The sequence below is a fragment of the Balearica regulorum genome, chromosome 3 (assembly GCF_011004875.1).
Source record: "Balearica regulorum gibbericeps isolate bBalReg1 chromosome 3, bBalReg1.pri, whole genome shotgun sequence".
Lineage (NCBI taxonomy): Eukaryota > Metazoa > Chordata > Aves > Gruiformes > Gruidae > Balearica > Balearica regulorum.
This window is the reverse complement of record NC_046186.1, coordinates 86,739,639-86,761,529: the sequence shown is the minus strand read 5'-3', so window position 1 is coordinate 86,761,529 and position 21,891 is coordinate 86,739,639. Positions and strand designations below refer to the sequence as shown.

General features: G+C 37.2%; 1 protein-coding gene across 2 annotated transcripts in view; it reads right to left on the bottom strand.

Annotated features, from left to right (window-relative positions):
- The window catches only part of SDCCAG8 (SHH signaling and ciliogenesis regulator SDCCAG8), a 111,643-nt gene that overhangs the window by 52,647 nt on the left and 37,105 nt on the right, over positions 1–21,891 (bottom strand). For both annotated transcript variants that reach the window (XM_075748815.1, XM_075748814.1), the window contains exon 13: positions 16,719–16,861. In XM_075748815.1, coding sequence (XP_075604930.1) covers positions 16,719–16,861 — 143 coding nt within the window. The remainder of the gene's footprint in view (positions 1–16,718; positions 16,862–21,891) is intronic.

Below are 21,891 nucleotides of genomic sequence, written 5' to 3'. Positions count from 1 at the left end.
ATGTTTCACATATCCAGAGAAAAAAAGAGAAAAAAACAAACAAACAAAAAACCCCATGGATAAAACATGCAGAAGGCCACTGAAGAGATTTCAGGAACTATCAGTAACATTCCTTCTACAATCAGAAAAGACTGCAGGAGTTTTAGAAGGTTTGACAGTGGCTGCTTATTTGCAATTACTCTGAAATGTGAAAGAAGGGGAGCTTGATTTAAGAAAAAGAAAAGCTATGGACTGTAGACAGAAGGAAACAGTTATACCCCTTCAGCATTAGTGTTAAGATATCAGGAGTTTCCTCCTACAGAAACTTCAGAATTTCTCATATCGACTAAAGGAAAGCACATAGACAAAGTAAAGCAAAACAACAACAGCCTAATTTTAATGACACAGGTAAGATCTGAATTGGAAACAATAGCTGAAGATTAATTGTACCAGAACTTTTTAAAGCTTCAGCTACAGGTATCAAAAAAAGGGCACAGAGTGGACTGCAGCAGCCTGTTCTCTACTAGAACGCAAACACTGAATCAAAATTGGAGACAGAAGCAAAAACTATAGTTCTTTCAGATAGTACTAATTGTAAAACACTAAATAAATGCCTCTGATAATAATCCTGGATTTGGTCATAACATTGATCAGTTTTACTAAAGAAGAAGCACTGAACTCACAGCAACTTTCAATTTTGTGCCATAAAGTCAGAGGCAACCAAAGACTCATTCCCACAGAGGCAAGCTCAAGCTCTTCTTGAGCTCTGTTCTAAAATGCAAGTTTTCCACAGTGATTTTAGTTCTAAACACTGATTATTTTGAGCCTGAATTACAGCTGTCAAGAGCAGCCTACTTGGTTAACTTGTTCACATATCTCAATGAATGGGATACTGGTTTGCAGTGACTGAAAGCTATGCTTTCTAAATATTCTTAACCAAAAAAAAAAAAAAGCACAGTAAACTTGCTTATAGCACAGGAAGAACAAAATTGTCATCACTTGCAAACCTTAAAAAAAAAAAAATCCTTGCTGAAAATGAAGTGAAAATTCACTTTGACCTCAAAGCTAACACAGAAGTATGCTGGCTGAATTTGAGCCACCAAATTTAATAAAAAACCCAAACAACAAAAACCCAACACCTTTCCCACCACTAACAAGCAAAACCTAGATCACAGATCCATTTTCAGTTGAAGACTGCTCTCTGTCAAATGGCTTCACAGTAAAGAAAAAGGAAGGATGTAAAGGCTATGAAAGTCATATTTGACATAATAATATCTCATTGATTTTTGACTATAAAAGAAGGAAAGAACTTAGACTGATAAAACTTTGAATTTCACAACACAGTTCAATAGTAGGTACTTCTGCAAGTCTTTTTGCTTTGGTAACAGTAAAAATACAAAATGAAAAAACACGTTATGAGTTTCAGTGTAGAATTAGGCCTCTGACTAGAGGTTGCCAGTAAGTCTTCTGCCAAAGCAACTATGACATGAAGAAACCATGCTTCCTATATTGACTATTTGATTGTTCCACGAGATCAACATGTGGCATTTTGTAAAAAGCTAATGGATCCATTAGTAAGGACTATGAACTTAATTGGACAAATTAAAATACTCTAGCAATTATCTCAGTTCAGTGGCACACAAGAGGTTATCATAACCTTATTTTTGACATCTTCATTTCTTATTCATTCTAGTTAAAAATGTAATTATAAAATATTTTAGGCTTTCATATATACTTACTTTAAACTGGACTTCATAAATTATTAAGGAATAGCTGGCATTTAGCGTGCCAAATGTTTGAGGCATCTGAACTAAAAAGATTGTTAGTCTAAATAATAACCAGCCCTGGAACTCAACACCAACGCTCATACTTGGGCAGCAAGAGGACCAGTCGAGCCTAACACTGATGCTTTTACTACATGCCTCACTGGTCGAGCACTGACCTCTTTCCTAAATAACATGTAGCCAAGCAGGCCAGCACTGTGAACTACCGCACAACAAATCACCTCAGAAGAGGGAGAGCACTCGGCTGAGGGCTCCCTCAGCTCTTCCAGGGGAAATGGGCTTTCTCGCCCAGTATTTCTGAAAATAAATGTGTAGCATAAGCTTCTCTATGTCAAATTGAAAAATGGTTTTGAAAAGGTATCCAAGCACTTAATTCCTTAATATCTTTACAAAATCTGGCCTGAGGGCACTCAAATCAATTAGAATATTTGTGAAAATAGGACTTAAAAGCCTACGTGTATTAGGAATCCTAAAGATTTTAGCCAATAGCTTTGCGTAGAATGGTTCAGCAATGTTTTATGCAGTCTACTTTGCAAGCTTTCCACACTATGGGTCCAGTGGACTGTCCATTATAAGCAGCTTTCTGAACCTTCTCATAGGTTATTTCATATTATTATTTCAGCTATAAGTGTCAAGGAAAGAATGGAAAATCAGAGTATATCCTTACTCTTCTCTCAGGCTACAGGGAAAAACCCAAACCACACAGCAACATGGACAATAAAATAATACAAAAAAAAAAGAATAAAATTTGAAACGAGGTCATAATACCTACCCTATACTGTAAAGGGAAACATCAGAAAAATGGTTGCAGGCTTTTACAGAGCACTTACAGAGCTCTTTCTTTCTTGCGGAAAGCATTCAAATACTGCAATGATAAAGATCATAAAAGAATGTATATAGAATAAGATCATACGTTGGGTCAGAACACTTCACATTTCTTCCCTCTGCCCTCCATATGTATCTTCATAACTATGTCATACACAGAAGGATAAGAGCTTGGTTTTTTTTCAGGTCAGCAGACAAGCCTAAAGATTGGTCTGCAGATATGAAAAAAAATACATACAATTTACCAAGAAGTCATTCTCCCCAGGAATGGTCTTAAATCATTTTCTCTATTAATGTGAAACTCCTAAAACTGCTTTCAGACCTGCCTTTTAATTTAACTGCACTGCAGTATCCTATTCAGCTATTTATAATGGAGAATGTGTTTACAGAGTTCTACCTTATGCTATCTGAAGTCTTAGCATTTTCAAACATTTAGGTAAGGAAATACACCACAGTAAGACCCCAAATTCTGCAGGTAAATAAGTAAATGCTGCTTTTAAGTGTAGCTATGATTCAAAACTATTCATTTCCACACCTTCTAAATTATCAGAGTTCTAGAACATGTACCTTGCTCACATGTTTGGGCCAAGCCACTAGTAAGACTCAGGGTTATAAGATTTCTCCCTTTCCCTTAAGTCAGGCTTTGAGGAATGTTTTGTTTAGCACTGAATGTTTTGGTTATCTTCCTTTGTAAGGCCTATGTATTTTCATCTAATAGGTCCTTGTTAATACCTAGGACTGCTATGACTGAGGACATAGCTGGACAGTGTTTCCTCTTATAAAACACTGTATATTTTTTGCCATCCAATTTTCTGTAATAAAGGTTTTGATTTTTTCAGTGCATGAGTAAATCCGCCACAGCATGTTTGGACTGGATGGATTTTATGGCTCGTGGTGCTTTTACAGGGCAGAAGAGGCATGAAATGAATGTTCTCATGTCAATAAATAAATAAATAAATAAATATGCACATGTGCATGCTTGTGCAAGAATTAGGTAGAAATATCTTTTAAAAGCATCACAATCAGGTCATTTCTTCAAACCTCTCCAAGGAGCTGAAAAATTGCCCTTCCTGTATCCCATTGTGGGAATTACCCACTGAGTTGCTCTTTATGCCTGTTTCTGGGAGCTGACCGGATGCTGATTCTGGAGCCGGCTGCCAGGTCCTCTCAGCGGAAAGCTCAGGTTTCTGGAAACTGCCCCAGCCAGCACACTGTGTTTGGTGAGCTGCAGTACAATCTACATTTGCATCGTCAAATTTTGCAGAGACCTAATTATTAATTTAATTGGTAGCACTGGAGGACTGCGTCATTGTTAAGGATGCACATGGTCCTATTCGTGAGAACTGAGGCTTTAAAAATATATATATATATTAAAAAATTCTTAATTTTTGTTGCTACAGTGAAGGTGCTTAGTTACATTAGTTGAGAGATACAGAATATTTCCTGAAATAATGAACTTTTATATATATTTGCACTTTGTATATTAGGAGGTCTACAGAAACAATAAAACACTAAGTCTAAAACCTCTACTTTGCCCTTTACACCCTACCTGAGGTATCAGAAGATATTATACATTAATGGCTATGCATGAAAAAGATTCCTACTCTGTTTTTGAGTGCTTGCTGTACTTGAAAACTACTTAAAAATTACCACTAACTAGAGATATTGATGGGCATCAGAAAGAAGAGAAGTTGTAAGGGCACAGGAATTGAGACACACACAGTGTTACTCCTACGGAAGTTTATAGGATATAAAGAAGCTTGAATACAGTTGAGTATATATGTAACTGATGGTATATTCCATCTCAACTTCTATCCACTATGTCTATTAACAAAGTTAAAGGATTTGATTTCTTACTTTAAATTCAGCATAAAAGAAAGAATTTGCAAACACCTAGCCTACAACATGATTTTATTCTTTTGGTGTCATGCCTTCAAGATATATACAGAACATTACCAGCTCCTCAACGTAGACAATAACTACTTTTCAATCTGCATAGTTCTCTGTACATCAAGTCACAGCTAAATATTACCATTAACTGTCCTCTATTTCATTGTTAGAGAAGAAAAAAAGCGTCTCTAACAGTAACTAGCATCTCATATTAGGTCAAATATACTAACTTAGAACCAAAATCTGATTTTTCTGGCACATCTATAAGCTTTGCCAGCAAGTTACGTACCTCGTAAGTAAACATCCATCCTGCAGTGGTTATTACCATCAGATTGTGAACTATTTGGCTGATAAGTCCCTATAGAAACAGACAAGTACAGAATAAAGTTGCATGGGAAGATGCAATATGAGAAGTGTTTTCTGTGAAGTCTTACTATTGCGTGCCTTTCTTTGGAATATTCTTTCTACCTTTGTTTCACAAGCCACTTTTACAAACAGCTGAATGTTAAAATGTTTGCTTTCCATAGAAGATTTTACAGGCATTTACTCTGTATACACAAAGTTACTTAATTTTTTTTTAACTATATTTAAAATAAAGAAGTAATTTTCTTGACTTATGGTGATTCTTGAATTTGGTGCCAGCAGTTTCTTAAATGGCAGCCTCTGGACAGATTTAAGTCAGTCTGAGGTGACATCGCCAGTATAAGGTACGGTCCGTCTTTTCATCCTCTTATGATTAGCACTCATGCCACTTATTCTGCAAGAACAAATGATTTCTTTTTCAACCCGATTAACTCCCTGAACCACCTGACCATACAGGTGCCTGTCTTCCAGCATCAGCACAAGCAAGGGCCTGGCAATATGTGCTACGTCTGGCCACATATTGCCACTCTCGGGATTTGCCTTTTAAGCAGCAGCATAGACTTAGACCAGCTTCAAACAATTGTAACTCTGTACTCCAAGGCTCAGCTTGCTAATACAGTAAATCCAACCATCAGGCTCCTATTATTGAATCAAAAAATGATGCAGCTAAATGATGCAGAGACCTGATCTGCTATGAACTCACTCTGCCAATTTAAATTTGTTCAAAAACCCAATGTTTTTGGTACGTTAACTTTGTACCAGTAAGCTTTATGCTGAATCAGGTATCATCTGTCCTCCTGCAGCTGGCATCAAGTCAGCATAAACACTGCATTGCATGCTCTAGCTGATTCAAAAGGAAAGTGACTGTGTGCTCACACCTGACCCGGATCAGATCAGCACAGCTGAATGATCCAGTAGATCACAGATGCACTATGAATGACTGCTCCACAGCCACCGACATTTTTCACAGACGTTAGGTTTGGACAGGCAACCTGCAGTTAACCTACCACAGGCCTGATGCTTTGAAGTTGCTAACTATCCCCAACTATTGCTGAAGCTGAGAACTGAGGAACAATTCTCTCTGCCTCCAAAGGACCAAGCCTCACATGAACAGCTTGGGAGGAAGCAGAACAATTTGACAGAACAAAGCATTCTTCAGGATGACAATTTGAAAGACAATATTTGATTTTGAGGGAATCTGATCTAGGGTAAGCTAGACTTCCCTCCCATCCTACACAGCAAGATACCACATATTCCAGCAAACTGACAAACTTGTGACCAAAAGCAAGAAAGATGAGAAATACCGTGCTAGCATTACATTGTACTTGAGCATTGTTGATTTGCTTAGATATTACACAAACATCACAATAAAAGACATGTTTATCTACCCACATATCACTGGAGCTAGATACGAACAGGTGAGGTACAAAATAAAAATCCAGCCTTATATGCTTTTGATTGGTTTGGTAACTGTGGCATAATTCTCGTATTATCCCGATTGTAACTGTCCACACATTAGTATTAGAAGTAAGGGACAGTATAAGAAGTATAACAGTTGAGGGTTTGGGTGGGTTGGTTTTTTTTTTTTATGGTCAGATTATAAATGTCTCTTCCTTATGCTGTCACAAGTAAGGGAGAAACGTATTTCAATAGCAACTTTAAAACGAAACTCACAAATTACTACCATTATGTTAAGTGCTAGATATCCCACTGTGCAGTTTTGCTTTGTGAATTTTTACCTTCTTCCATGCACACTTTTAGCCACTGATCGCACAGCCTTTCAGTGTTTTCTGCCTTTTCCTTTAAATAAACTGGCTCTGGCTCCTTCCATCTGGTTCCCCTTCCGTCAGCAACCCTGCACCTGTTCACACCTCCTCTCCTGTTGGATTCCACTGAACATTTCCTCCTCTGCCAGGGCTATTCTGGCACTCACAACCTTTCTGTCATTCAATCCATCTGTCAGAAGTGAACTTTGTTTACCGCAAGCTTCTGCTTTCTTCTTCAAGAAGCAAAGCCCCTCAAGGTCATTGTCAAATGAACTGTCGGTGTGGATTTAAATCCACTTCTGCTAACCAGCAGAAGATGAAGTTCTTTACAGTCCTGCATTTGTGAAGATTGGTTGGGGGTATAGGAGAAATAATACAGAAGCAGAAGAATAGATTTTAATCATCATTTGTTAACTCCAACAGCTAATGTGTTTTTCTTCATCTATGTATATCTGTACCTTCTTGCAAAGGCTAGCCTAATCTGAGACTTGCAGAGCTATGCAAAGAAGTGGAAAAGGCTAATAAAAATATTACAAGTAAAATAATAAATGAAAGCTTTTGACTCTCACTTTAACACTGCGTAACAAAGATATTGACTAAAAATGCAAAGGGAAAATGGGAACAGCTGAATAAGTTTACAGTAAAACCTTAAAGCGGCCAACAGCATTCACTGTAAATTATTTCATCTGCAGCATCTTTTGGGTTTTTCTTTGCTTTTTTTTAAAACTTACCTACTGGTGTTTCAAATGCAACACTGTTTGAGGGAAAGAAAAAAAAAAATCCTGAATATTTTTTCCTGTTTTCAAGCCTTGTAAAACACACATATGCAACTCTCTGTTAAAATACTGCCTTCCACATTGAGACAAATCGTAAAGATTCTTTGTCAGGGCAGAGACTAAATTCATATTGTCAACAGGATACATTATTTTTAGCAATTCCTGTGCCCATATTTCTTTTCAGGAATACATTCTGATAACCACAAGCTCCTGAATTATTAACTAACCTCCTCAACAGTCTCATGCTTCTAAAATAAGAAATACTTTTCAATTTCACTGCATACCTTGGGTATCCTTTAAAAAAAATAAAATCTTTCACCAAGATTAAATACAGTATCAAAAAATAAAATACATACTTTAAGTTTTCTAAGCAATTATAACGAACCACCCATTTTATTACCCTTTTACCCAAAATTAATTTGAAGTAAAGCTTTCTGGGAGCAAATCCAGGAGGTAATCCAATCTCATTAGCAGAAATGCAGTTACACTTATGTTAGGTCTGAATTTGAGTCTAATAAAAATTGCATTGACAAATACTGCACAAGTTTATTATTCAGCTAACTTAATACTGATATATATCTTATATGAGGGTTAGTCCCTGCATTTGTTCTCTGATGCCATGATCTTCTTCCATAGGAAGGTGAACATGCAGGTGAACAAAAGCACTGGAAATAGAAGAGGAACTCTGGGACAAAAAGAATATGCAGCAGTGTCCCACCTAACTGCAGAGAAACTTTTATTCCCCAAGTTTGATTTAAGCCCTGCAGAAGGCAACTGAACAACAAGGAGAAGCTAATCAAGAACAGTTGCTCCAATTTCTACAAAAACGTAGTCTGACACTCAAACCACCAGGAATGCAGGGGCAACCACCAGTGGCATGCTATGAAGCTTGCCATGCCGCCAGCACAGCCAGGGGAAGGAGGTCAGCCCTGTCAAGCAGCTGAGAGCAGAGGCTGTGCTCATCTGCTCGCTCAGGACGGGCATCGCCCAGCTCACGCTCTCCCCCGGCCAATCACCGGCACAAGGGCACTGAGCAAGGGGCGAGGAGAGCAGCCAGGCAGCCAAAGCTGGCACGCTCAGGTCATTTTTCTTCCTCCCTCCATCCACCCGCTACCTTCTACGGAGATGACAACCTACAGGCTGATGCTCTTCAGTGTCAAGTTTGATAAAGTCCCCAGATGAGGACCCGTTGGGTGGTTCTCGAGTTTTTTTTTCCAGGCAAGAATTTCCAGGAGCAGAATCTTGCACAGAAGGAAAAAACCTCAACAAACCAACAATCACTGTGACTGCACAAAATAAACAACTTCAAATGCACTTTTGAAAGCACAAGGCAGCTTTTAAAATTGCTTAAGTTCACAAATACCAAGTGCTGATAGAAAAAGTACATTTTAGCTTATTGTGAAAACAAGCTTTCAGATGTACTTGAGAGAAAAGCCCTAGAACAAGTAAAAAATAAAGATAGAAATCAGAAACATTTTTCCAGTAGCAAATTCAGCAAAAAATCCAGCAGCCTTGAATACATGTGTCTGAAATATGTTTATGATTAAAAAAAAAAAAATTATCCTGTTGTCATTAGTCACACAAATAGAAAACCTAATTTGAATGAGATCAAAGTAAATATTTGATACACACACAAAAACTTATTACTGTTAGTGCTGAATAATAACTGCTCAAAACAAAGACCTTATAAAGATGTTTGTATTCTACAGCAGTTAGTCTCTTCTGTATTTCATCTGAATTCACTGCTCGCTCCAAAGCGCTTTAAGTATTGTCACTGCTCCTGAACCACACGCTACATGCAGTAGCAATTTGGCTGCCTCAACAACCTGATGCGATGTATAAGAGATGAAATCACTAGAGAAATTTGATGTGACCAGTTGCGGTTTAAATGCCATGGAGAAAAATTTAGATGAATCTAAGAATAAAATCTGAAAATGTATTATTGCTTTTCCTTGAGGAATTACTATTGTAGCACAATAAGTTAAATTGTCAACCATGTTAAAACTTTTTAAAAATGAAAAAAGGTGATTTTATAAAGACTTTTGTATTCAAAATTAACACACTATTTTGGATTTATTCTTTACTGCTTATGTTTTCTTTCTTTCTTTCTTTCTTTTTCTTTCTTTCCCTTTTAAACGTCATCAATGGCCTTTACATGCTTGTCCAATCATCTTAAATATGTTTAAATGATTAAATAGAAAGATGTTTAAATAATTGTGTATTATCTTGACACAAAGTATATCAGCTTCGAAATTTCAACAAGACAGTGCCAGAAGACGACAGAGCCGACTTATTTCAAATCATTCAGTATCAGTCTTCGTAAAGCAGCATATGGTCTTATCATGGCAGGTAAAATATTTTACCTTCTATAATAACGCAGAGCAGCTAATTTATCTACATGCTGTATAATCAGATAAACAATTTCAGCTGCACTATGAAAACCTGTAGGCAAGGGAGAAATTTATCACCCCCCACTTTATTGATTTTTCTGCCTATACATTCATATAACTGCTAACAATAGAGGTTATTCTTTCCTCCATCCCCTTCTTCAATTACCTTAAAGCAAGAGTTTCTTTTCAGTTGTGGAAATATTTGCGGTTTCTACAGCTGCAGGACAAAGAACTAAGACATTTTCAGAGTTGCTTGGGGGAAAAGCAAGGGAAAAAAAGCTTTGCAAGATTCTGTTGCAAGTAAAGCAGAGTGAATGACAACTTTCAAAGCTACCACAATCATTTACTAATGTGCTGCTATACCAAATAAGTCTAATTTTTTTTGACAGCACCAAATTAGATTTATTGCAGAAACTGCTGCATAAATAGCATATGGCTATGTTATACCACCTATTTCAAATCCCTGAAATGTTTCCTCCCCTCCCTGCTCAAAATGAATAATTGAGCCAAGCTATAAACCTTCTGCAGACGAGAGATATACAAGTTCAAAAAGCAGATGCAGGAGATGTAGATTTATTTCTTTGTTGAAATTGTCTAAAAAAAAAAAAAAAAAGTATCACATATCCCGATCAAAAAAAACTGGGCAGTAATAGGTCAGGTCTCCCTTGCTACACTTCAGGATTTTATTTCCCCCTTTCCTTGATAAAAATTTTGCTTTCATTTTTCTTTCAAGCTGACACTCATCAACACGGGGCATGACCTCGTAATCCTCTCGCACATGACTACCGCTTACTTGCACAAGAAATCCTATTGATCTTTACTTCTTACATGAGTCAAATTATTCATGTGACTCAAGATCAGAAGGCTCGGACCTCCATTCATTCCTCACGAGCTCTCATTTCTGAAGAGGGAAGTGCCTCCTCCGAGCAAAAATAAAACATCAGAAATCTGGTTCCATTCATCGGAGGGGCCCAACCCTGTGGGAAGGTGCCGACCTACAGCTCTCCTCCCTTTCAACAGGCGCAAAGCTTTCTTATCGGTTCGCTGGATCAGTCCCCGGACCCACGTGCTTTTGTATTTCTGTCAATTGCCAAATTCTGCCTTCGCCACGCCGCTACAGTAAAATACAAAAACACGTAACCTTATCACGCGACGGGACCGAGAGCGAAGGCGGGTATTTTTGAGGCAGCAAGGGGCACAGTACACCTAGGCGGGCCGTTGCTGAAAGCCCAGCGGGCCACGCAGGGAGCCCAGCGGCCGGTCAGCGCCTCCCCTCTCCCCTAACCCGGGGCGAGGGCCGCCGCACGCCTCCAAAGTTTGTGCGGCTGCCGCGCGGGAAAGACGTTGCAAGGTCTTCTCTCCGGCCGACGGGCACACCACTGCACACATCGTGGAAGGCTGCGGCTACCCCGCCGCTTGCCTCTCGGTGGTCAGTCCTCCCAGCTGCCCTATCCGTTACTGTCTGATTAGCTCTGCGAAGGAGCCCCTCCCCGGCCAGCTTTCCCCGCCATCTGTTCCACACGCGATGGCTGCCGCCCAGCAGCCTCGCGCTGCCCTCCTACCTGGCACCCGGCTCCCGGCCTTACCCCAAAGTGCTAACACAGGTTCTCGCTGCTGGCAGAGTCAGGATTTCATTACTACTACTTTGACAAGTGCAGGGTTGTTTGTAATTTCTCTTTTATCCTGATTTTGATTGTACAACCACCTCCCACTGATTCAGTTTGCTTCAGTTTTGTTGCTCACAGATTTTACTCTCCACATTAATCTCCCTCTGGCATGTTACTGCATCTGTTCCCTTTTTTATTATTAATTTTCAAATTCCCACCATTTTTGACAAAAAGGAGGTAATCTACACTCTGCTTCTGCCCATTTCATTTTCTTTAATTTGGAAGATAAGTATGAAAGCGTGCCAAAGAAGTTAATTCTCCGTTAACAGTTTATTTTCTGGCATCCCGATGCCTTTGTATATGAAAAACAGATAGAAATAAATGTTGACTGAATCACAACAACATAGTTGCAGCCGTCCCTAAATTTAATGAAAAGTAAACATATAAAGCAGCATCTAAAAAGTTTATTAGTTAGAGTTGTTTTGTATTATCACTCCTCCCTGCATTTTAAAATAATAGTTTTGTACAAGATGAGCAGAATATAAAAAATCAGAAATCAATCACCGCTTGCACTTTATTTCTGCTTCTCCCCCCCAATTTAAGTGTTATTAGTCCTTTCATCAGTCAGTCAGTCTGGGAACGTAGAACTTATCTCAGTCATTTAATATTAGTAACAGCATTTCTTTGAATATTACCTCTTTTCCAGCATAGAGGATGGACTCTTTCTGACATGCTAAAATTGTTAGAAAAAGCACGACAGCAAGCATGCTGCTAACTAATAGATACTACTAGAAAAAAACCCACAGATCATACTAAGTACTGTGTAACTCCCTAGAAGGCTATGTATAACCACCTTCTATAAATCAAGAAGATAGTTTAGATTTTATCATTTAGTAGTATAGCTTGAATAGGGAAATCAACGTATGAGGCATACTGCAATTCTAATAAGGAACGCTGGTGACGACATACAGCACAACAGCAAAGCTTCAGTGACTAAACAATGCCACAGGAACCCGGAGGTGGAATGACAGATTTATGCACTTTATTTATTATAAGTGTAATACAAATTAGCATTAATGGAGTCACCAAAACTAGCAAGAAGGGCAGATGCACAGTAGGAAGGCTACAGCACTGCTAAAACCCGCCGTACTCCCCAAATGTCTCTTTCTTAGATATGCTGCTTTCAAGAGATCATATCATTTTCAAAAATAAGAGAGAAAAGAAATATCACATAATAGGGGGGAAAAAAAAGCAAGAACTACAACACCCACTGACCTCACTATAATATAAACTTTTATCCTTCATGAGAGCAACATGGGGATTCAGGGTAGCTTGGCGGGTCACCTGAACCTGGAAGCACAGTTCTTCTATGTTTAGTATTTACTTCCCACCTACAAGTTGACATTCAATACTGCTTGTAAAGTTTCACACAAGCAAACAAGAATAATAAAAAAAAAATTAAATTAAATCTGCTTCAACTCCACTAATTACATCTCCCAGCAAATTTTCAATGACATTTCAGTCAAATATATCAAGCCATCTACCTATCTCCATGCCTGAGAAAACACCTCATGGTATAGAAAAAGTTCAATTTTGAAATTCAGTGATTCCCTCACTTCTTAAGATTTATTTAACTGCTTTGGCATATCCAAACAGGAACTACATCTAACTGTGACTGAGGGAAATGATAACTTCAGATTTTTTTTCTAACAAAAACAGGAAAGATTTTCAATGATGATTCTGTTACACAAGAATAATGAAAAATTTTATTAAAGTTAGATAACACACTAACATCTGGGCAGGTTGTTAACATCTTGCATCTTTCATGTGGTCTTTTCCACTAGCATACTGACATGGTTTTTAACAATTATTCTCTCATGAACTAAGAACAATAATCTGTATGTTTTCTACTGTGAAGAATGGATTCAGATAAGCTTCATTAACTAGACCCAACCTTGCCAAAGTAATGGCAATTTAACATTGACTTCAGAAGTAATTTTGTAAGATTCACTTACTACAGTAACTCAAATACAAATAACCACAAAGCTGAAACTACGGTACAAGAAATAAATACTTTAAAGAAGCATGGTCAGTCTCATAGCATGGTGACATCTGCAAAGTTACATAACTGACAATCAAAACTACACAGCAAAAGTTCTGTATTCTCCCAGTCATTTGAAGACATACAAATTAGAATTACTAACTAGATTCAATAGCAGGAAATGCATGTTAATAGCACGGATTTCTAAGCAACATATTGCTCCAGGAAGAAAGGTGATAGGAAAAGGCAAATTTAAACTCTGTGGCAATGGTTTAGAATAGCTAATTGTAACCTTTTTCTTGATTTTTAACAAGTACATTTTGTTAACTTAGAAGCTGTTTAGCTAGTAATCAATCAACAGTGTCTGAAAACTGGGATGCAGCAAAAGAAGTGGGACTTCTGGAGAAGAGTGCAGTTCTGCAGAGCACTTTCTTTTTTTGCTCATGAAGACATAGGCTGCATGCTCTTTCTCATTTAATCCATTCATATAATATTTACCATCTCATTTTCATATATTAAAATCCAAAGTTCTCATACTAGTTTTATTATTCTATTTATTTATAATATCAAAACTTAGAATCAGTGAATTAGTATATTACTGAAGAGAAAACTTCTTACTAATTCATAGGAAACAATGAATTCTTTCTGTATCTCCTCAGCTACCTGTAATTTCTGCCAGAACAACCCAGACAGGTCACGTAAGGCAACAGAAAGACTATCCACAACCCTGTAACAGCAGTACAGGGCTCCCTCAAGTTCAGCATAGTGAGAAGACTTGGAGTGGACCAGCTGGTCCTCTCACGAAAAGAGGGAAATCAGCAAGACAAGGCCAAGGCCCGAATACCCAAGAGATGCACTAAATCAGTGCAATTTCTGCAGCAACCTCCCACAGGCAGGACTCTAGAGCTTAAAATCTGTTTTCTTTGGCAAGTGCCACAGTGAATGAGTCTATATCCCCCATAGGATTGCTATTACCACTACCTTTCAAGTGAGTATTTTCACTGGCACAGCTGCCATTTGAGGTGAAGGGAATAAAGAATGAAAGAAGGCAGACCGTAAGCCAATGAAGTTCACGTACAACAATTATGGATGTACCAATCCATTAAAAACATACTGAGGTCAAAATGAAAAACTAATGCCACTAGAGACATGTAACTTTTGTACCTTCACTAATAGAGAAAACCTGTTCTGGCAAGAAATGATTTGAGAGGAAGAAAAAAGAGTACAGGCTAAGGAAAAAATGTTTCATTTCAGTAGGGGATCTTTTCCTCTGTGATTGAGGGAAAACAGACAACTAAGCAAGAACATCTCTAACCCTGCCCTACACAGGGACAATGGGTAACAGTTCAGGAGCAATGAGTCTCTCACCTCTTCCCCCCCCGCCGCCTTCCTCATCCACGACAGCAACATCACCTCATGTACTCCTGGAAAGCAGACAAAGAAAAGGAGGACACAAAACCTTACAGAGAACAAAGTATTATAGAATTTGGGGAATATCAAGGAGAAAGATTTGAACCTATTTCTCATGCTTCAATGTATACATTTTTCTAACAATTACATGTCAGCATAGAAAACATTTCACTACTTATAACCATGCTTATAAGCAAAAGCCATAACATGAACACAAAGTATAAAAAAATAAAATAAAGATTAGGACATTGCAGAAGAGTGGCTACACTAGGTCAGACAAAGAAGCCGTGGCAGTTCAGCATCTGCCTCAAAAAAGCAGACGTCTGTGAAACTGTACGTGAACAGGGCCAGCACAGAGCACTACTTGCCCAAAATACTGTTCCCAGCCTCCAGTGACTTGCATCTCAGAAACTTCCCAAGTCAGGCACCATAGACTGAAAAGCTACCTGAATCATCTGCATGTTAGGCATCCAGCTTTAAGTACCTCACTGTGTAAAAGTAGGCAATAGACCTCATTTTTACAAGATGAGTATTTTCACCAAAAAAAAAAAAAAAAAAAATATTGGCTAGTCAGATTTCTTCCAAGATATCCAGAGCTTCATTGCATATAATCAGCCTTTTGCTAAAAGGAGCATGGTAAGCCATTTGGTTAACTATCACAACAAATCATTATTAATAAAGTTCTGCTAAATCCAAACTTTAGATATCTTAACAACTCACCCAAAACTTTTTTCAAGTTCATTAACCTCTAGCATATTTTTTCTCTAAATACAGGCTGTTAGAGTGGTACTTTCTTCCATCTGTTAAAGAACCGTGCTCTGAATTACACAGAAATGTAGCTGAATAAAAAAGTGATTCATTGAATTTAATAGTTTAGGCGAGGCTCTATTTTATTTCCAGTTACTCAATGGCAGAATTCTCACAAAGCCCAAAGAGTAAAAGACTTAGATAAACACGCAGACTTCTGTTAAATGATAAAAATCTGAGGGTTTTCTTCCCCCCCATGTAAAATTTAAACTAACCTAACTTTTTTCCTTCAGGACTGAGTAAAAGCTGCCAGATTTGTTTCTGTATGTTCATTCTTGGGGGGAGCAAGGGGAACAGAACAAAACAAAACCCCCACACACAACCAAAACCCTCCAAACAGTCAGACAACAGCATTTTCTGCGGCAAAAAGAAAAATTCCTGCAGTTACCAAAACTTAAGCTGTAATGAGTTAATTGGTATGTTAACCTTCAGGTGTTTTCTAGCAATGTGTAACACATAGTACACTAAATAGCTTTGGGAGCTATATCTGCGGATAGAATAAGCTCAGGTAAAGTCTCTCATCACACAGTGTTTGCACTGTACCACATCTCCACTGAGCAAGTGACTTTAATACCCTCCTCATACACTTGAGCTTACCTCCTATTCATAGAGAGTAATATCACCTTTCAAATGTTTAATCTTCAATGAAGCGTAACATGATTATGTTCATTTATACATTCCTGGTCCTTCTGCTGCAGAAACTTCAGGTTATTAATCTGAGAACTATGCTTAAACATGCTGCTGTACACCACAGTCTCAAAGAACATTTAAAATGTCTTTGTCCTATCAAACACAGCGACAACAAAAAGAATGTAGCTGCACTCTCCCCTGCTCTTGTCTTGCCCAAAAGCATGCTACCTCATGACCAGAACTGAACATTGCCTTTTCTTCACACTAGCAATTCACTTCCATAAATTACAGTTCATAACTCACTTATTTAAATATCTCCACTTTTAACATGACTGAGGGCTCCCCATGCAGTCAATGACTGCAAGTATCTATAACAACTGTGGGGAAGCCTGTGGCAAAAAATTAGCAGAATGAAATTGGTACTACAGCATGTAATAGGATAAGGGGTACCTGGTGAGGTGCAGTTGGTGCTCAGATTTACTCAGCAGTTCTGTCAGTTTTAGGCACTCCTCTCTGGCTCCTGTCACATCCTGCTGGGCTTGTTCCAAACGCTGTTTGTTTCCATTCAGCTCTAATCCTAGTTTTTCTATTTTCTTAGAAAATTGTAGAACCAAAGAAAGTATATTTAAGAAAGGCATAGAGATACAATTTAGACAATAATTCTTAATGTGATCAAAGCTCCTGAAAATAACGCATGGTTTTGATTTAGAACAAAGTAGTTTGTTGATAAAAACTGCAAAACAAGCAAATTAAGTATTTGAAATTACATTTTTATGAAAAGCCAAAATGCTATCATATTTAAATACATTAATACACAATCAATGTTATTGTCTCCATGCGGGTTAAGAGATACACGCACTCCATCAGTTTCCGATTTTCTCATGTGAAGGCTTCCATATTTGTGTCCCAAACTTTCTAACTGTGTTAGAAAGCCAGAAGGCAGCAAAACAATGGCCATCTTCAGAAGCTGCTGGGCATACGACAGCTCTTGTGGTCACTTATTTTGCTTATCTATTACATAAGCAATGACACGTGGAAATTTAGCTTTGTCATATTCACATAATATTATGCAAGAGAATAAAGGTAATTTTGTGATTTTACCATTACTGAAGATAAGTTGTTTATGACTTATAACTGAAACCCAAACACACCAGCTTCTGTTGATCCTATAATTTTCTTAACATCATTAGTCCTTATATGTCAACTAAACCAAGTAAATCTAACCGAGTTGATAACTTACTTTACCAATAACGACAAGCAGATTTGCATGACCAGCATCTTTGATTCCAGCAAAGCATACTGGACTGACTTACTGTCTCTGACTGAAACATATGGTCAACAGTTCAAACATGTTTCAGAAATATTCTCGGAAGAAGTCCATATACAACACACCTATAGGAATACCTCTTTAACGTAACACTATACTTTGTCCTAAGGATGCTTTTAAGGAGAGCAGTGGAGTACAGAATAAGCTAACAAGGTAATTTTATCATGTAGTAACTATTCTGCACTAACTCCCTACATAAGTATTTGTTCATCATTGGGGCTGGAGGGAACTTGCATGTTTTTCAGTCAACTAAACTGCGAAAGGTCATTTGTGGTATACAATAAAATTGTTCGTATAAGGAGTTAGTGCTGAATAGCTATTACACTTTAAATTCACACCATAACTTATTTTGTGCTAGCTTCCTCATGTAGACAAGCCTCAATATCTTCTTCATTTAATGAAATTATTCATTCAAACATCCTACAAGAACAAATGAATGTAATTCAGTCCCAATTTTTGCACTTGAAGCACCTTCATAATACTGTTGTCTATTTTCCTCCTATGAAAATGTTAACCTAAACCACCTACAGTAAGACATGATAGCACAGACAAACACAATCTCTTCATCCAGAAAAAGGCTTCATAATGTTCTTTTAAAATTTATTTTTAAATTTTGCTAATTACTTAACTGTACCCTTTTTTCCCCCAAGAGCACTCAACAAAGGTTCATGAAGGAAATTCTGGATTAGAATTTGTCACCTTGCTTTATCACATAGACCACCTACCAAATTAAATCAGTAATTCCAAGTTCGAATACAAAGACAGTGAAACTATCCGCAAAATTGTTAGCATTTTCCCCTCTAAAGAATGTAACAACCTCTTACGCTGTCAGAATATTTTAAAACCCCGTGTGCAAAGGTATTGTTACACATGCTTTGCATTTTCACATATTTCCAGAGACTTCTGCATATTTTAAATAGAACAACAGAGGTCTCAGTGGGTTCTCTACACTCTATTCTTAACAGCAGCAGTTCATTAACGTTATTTCTCCATTTGTAGTAAACAGGGACATGAGTTCTTCACTGTCTTTACAAGTTAAAGGTAGGGAAGTTCTGCAACATTCTTAGAATTTGCATCCATTCAGCATACCTTTAAAAAAGCCAAACCAGAAATTAGTTGAAAAGCATCAACTAAGTATCTGAAAAAGCACAACCACAGCTGAAAACATAAATACACTCTAGATCACTCCTTCAGGGAAAAGTTTCAAGGAACAGATGGGCTTTACACCATTGCCTCCAGTTAAACAGGCTCAGTCAGGTTTTGACACAGACCTACAGAAGGAAGCAAATTCCAAGTGCAAGAACCTCTGGTGAAAATGTTCTGCTTCCATCAGCCAGATGTTGAACCTGCAGGGTTGAACCCAGGAACACATCCACAGATTTCAGTTGTCATGAAAGTGCAGAGGGAAATTCTCAGATATTGACGCCATGACAGAATCTTTAAAGATTCACAGGAGTCTTATAATTTCTCTAAAAAGTATCAAGAAAGCAAATGTGTTGAAGAACAATTTTACTTTTGCTACTTTCATCAGTAATTCCAAAATTCAGAATCAATTCCTTTACACACACACACATGTGTGTTTATGCATGTGTGTAAATGTATATATAGATATAGATATCTTAAAATACCAATATTTAGAGGTACTCATGGTGTGAGCTATATGAAGAGTAGGAATTCCACACAAGAATTCTGGCAAGAATCATAGCAGAAACAGCAGACAACCTCATGAGAAAGGGACAGTATAAAAATGCCACCCAAGAGAACGTGCTAACAGCAACTCAGAAATCAGAAGCATCTAATCCAAGTATATTGAGAGATATCAACTAAATCCTTCTTTTTGAAACACCAGAAACCATTAATGAAAAATGATTTTGTTTTGGTAGGAGCCACGCATCATCATGCTGAAAACACACAGCCCATACTCTGAACGCTACGTGTTACTTCGGTTAAAAAACTCAGATAATAGTTTGAAACAGATGAAGCCTCAGAACCTGAGAGTAGTTCATACAATAAAAACCCCTCCTGCAAACAACAGTAGTCTCACAAATGTATACACTCTATCCTCAAATATGTCAAGTCCAATCCATTACTAGGTCATCACAATATAATCAGAATTTAAAATACAGAGAAATTACAGAACCAATGAATCTTCTTCACTGTCTCCTGCAGGCATCTTTCCAAAACTACTCAGACTCAAACTAGTTTTCGTGTTACTTTTGGTTCCCATTTCACCTACTGGGAAGCTGCAAGCAGTTTTGTAGCTGCTATCTGGGCCCCAGAGTAATTGTAGGGAGAGAATCAGAAACAAACCACCAACTAAAGTATTTTGCTGACAACTCTGCTTCTCATGCAGCGTTAATTTGATCCCTCAGTGCCTATCACTTGTGATACAGCTTCTTACAACATGATCAGAGAGTATTTCTTCAAGGTACTTAACTTTTCAATGTATGTGAGAGACAAGAGATGGAGCGCAGAACTGCAAAAAGACAGATGACAATCTTGCATTTAAGAAAATCTGAAACAGATTTTCAGTATAACAAGGAACAGAATTATCATAATGTATACGTACAACAAGACTACATTAAGGTTGGAACAGGCAACTTCTGGTGCTTAACTCTGCAACTTTAATATTCTTATTACTTCTGCACATAATTTTAAAAGTACTATTTAATCTGTCTTGCACGGCAGTTTCCTAAACTCCTAGGAATATCAACAGGCACTTTGCCATTGAAAGATGGCAGGCTAAACCTCCATAAGAGAAACATCATTATTAGAAAGTTGAAATGCATTAACACCATTCTGCATCCATATCCAATTCAGTTACAAGAAAGAAGTTTTACTAAATAAAACTTAAAGCATTGGTGAAATATCACTGCAGCAAAATTTTATTCTATAGTAATTATTCCTTTTTCAGCATTACCACCAACCACCTTTTATATTTTAAGTTTTCCACTTTGAAGCATATAGGACCCTTCTACAATTTTTTCTTGAAAACCTTAAAATAAGTGTTTCACTTCTCAATCATTAAGTTATGATGAGTTTTCAAATTATCTTCTGATTTTCACAATGCATTTTTAGGTGAACACATTGGAGATGCTCCTACAGTGACATAAATGCAACTTGCTGGAAAACATAAAAGATGATTTCTCAAACACTGGATCAATCTTCGAATATCCTCTTCATAAATTATCTGAAATTATCTTCACCTAACAATACTTATGTATGTTGCAAAAATCTGCTTTTTAATTAACTAGACATCTCTTTATCTCTACAAATTCTGATAAAATGAAATTATTATTTCATTCAAAACAAGCCAAATTAAAAATTAAAATAATTGTTTAATTCTTTTCATACTGATGCTGATTCTATTGTATGCAGAAAAATGCAACTTTAAATTCCAAACTAGCAGATGTTTTTTACAGAATTTTAAATAGCAGCAAACTGACAGAAAAGACAAACGTTTTTTCTTTCTTTAAACAAATGAGAATGATTAAGCAGTGATAAAAGAACTTGTTCTCTGAAGTAAATGCAAAAACAACTTTAGAAGACTTTTAACAAAACCAAAAATACATTAAAACAAATGAATTAAGAAGTGATTTATGACATTCACTGTTGTACCAGTATGCTCACACATCAGGTAAGAAAATACACAATGTAACCTGAGAAATAAATTCTGCACTGACCACACCATGGCATAAATTCTGCAGTAAAACAATTCTGGAGGAGAAAATATTTTTGTGAATTTACAGTACTTTCTTTTTGTTTGTATTTCATTCTCCATCATTATTAAAAGATTAAACAGGCATAAATTAGATCCAAAAATAGAAGAACAAATATAAAGTAATAAAAAGTGAAATATAATTGCTATGGTGGTTGGTGTTTGCAGGGATATCCCCAAAAGACAATCAATATCTATAAAAACACATACACTTCAGATTAATACACAGTAAAATTTTACAGGCCCTGATGCTCACATACTCAGTTTCATTTACTAAAGTAGCCCTTCAAAGCAATGAAACCAGTAATAGTGCAGAGGACTGAGGCTGTAATGAAGGTCTTTCTAAGAGGTGCCACCAGTACAACCATTCACATACACTTAAATATTATATATAACAGTCACAGGAAATTTTTGCACTGATCTCAATCCATGTTGCCTTCTTTGCTCATTAATATACTAATTAACCAAGGACAGAACAATCATACCCTACTATAACACTGATTTTTAAAAATTTTTAATTAAAAAAACACAACAAAACAAGACAGTTCTCGTAGTAAGATTTCGAGGTATTTTACTTG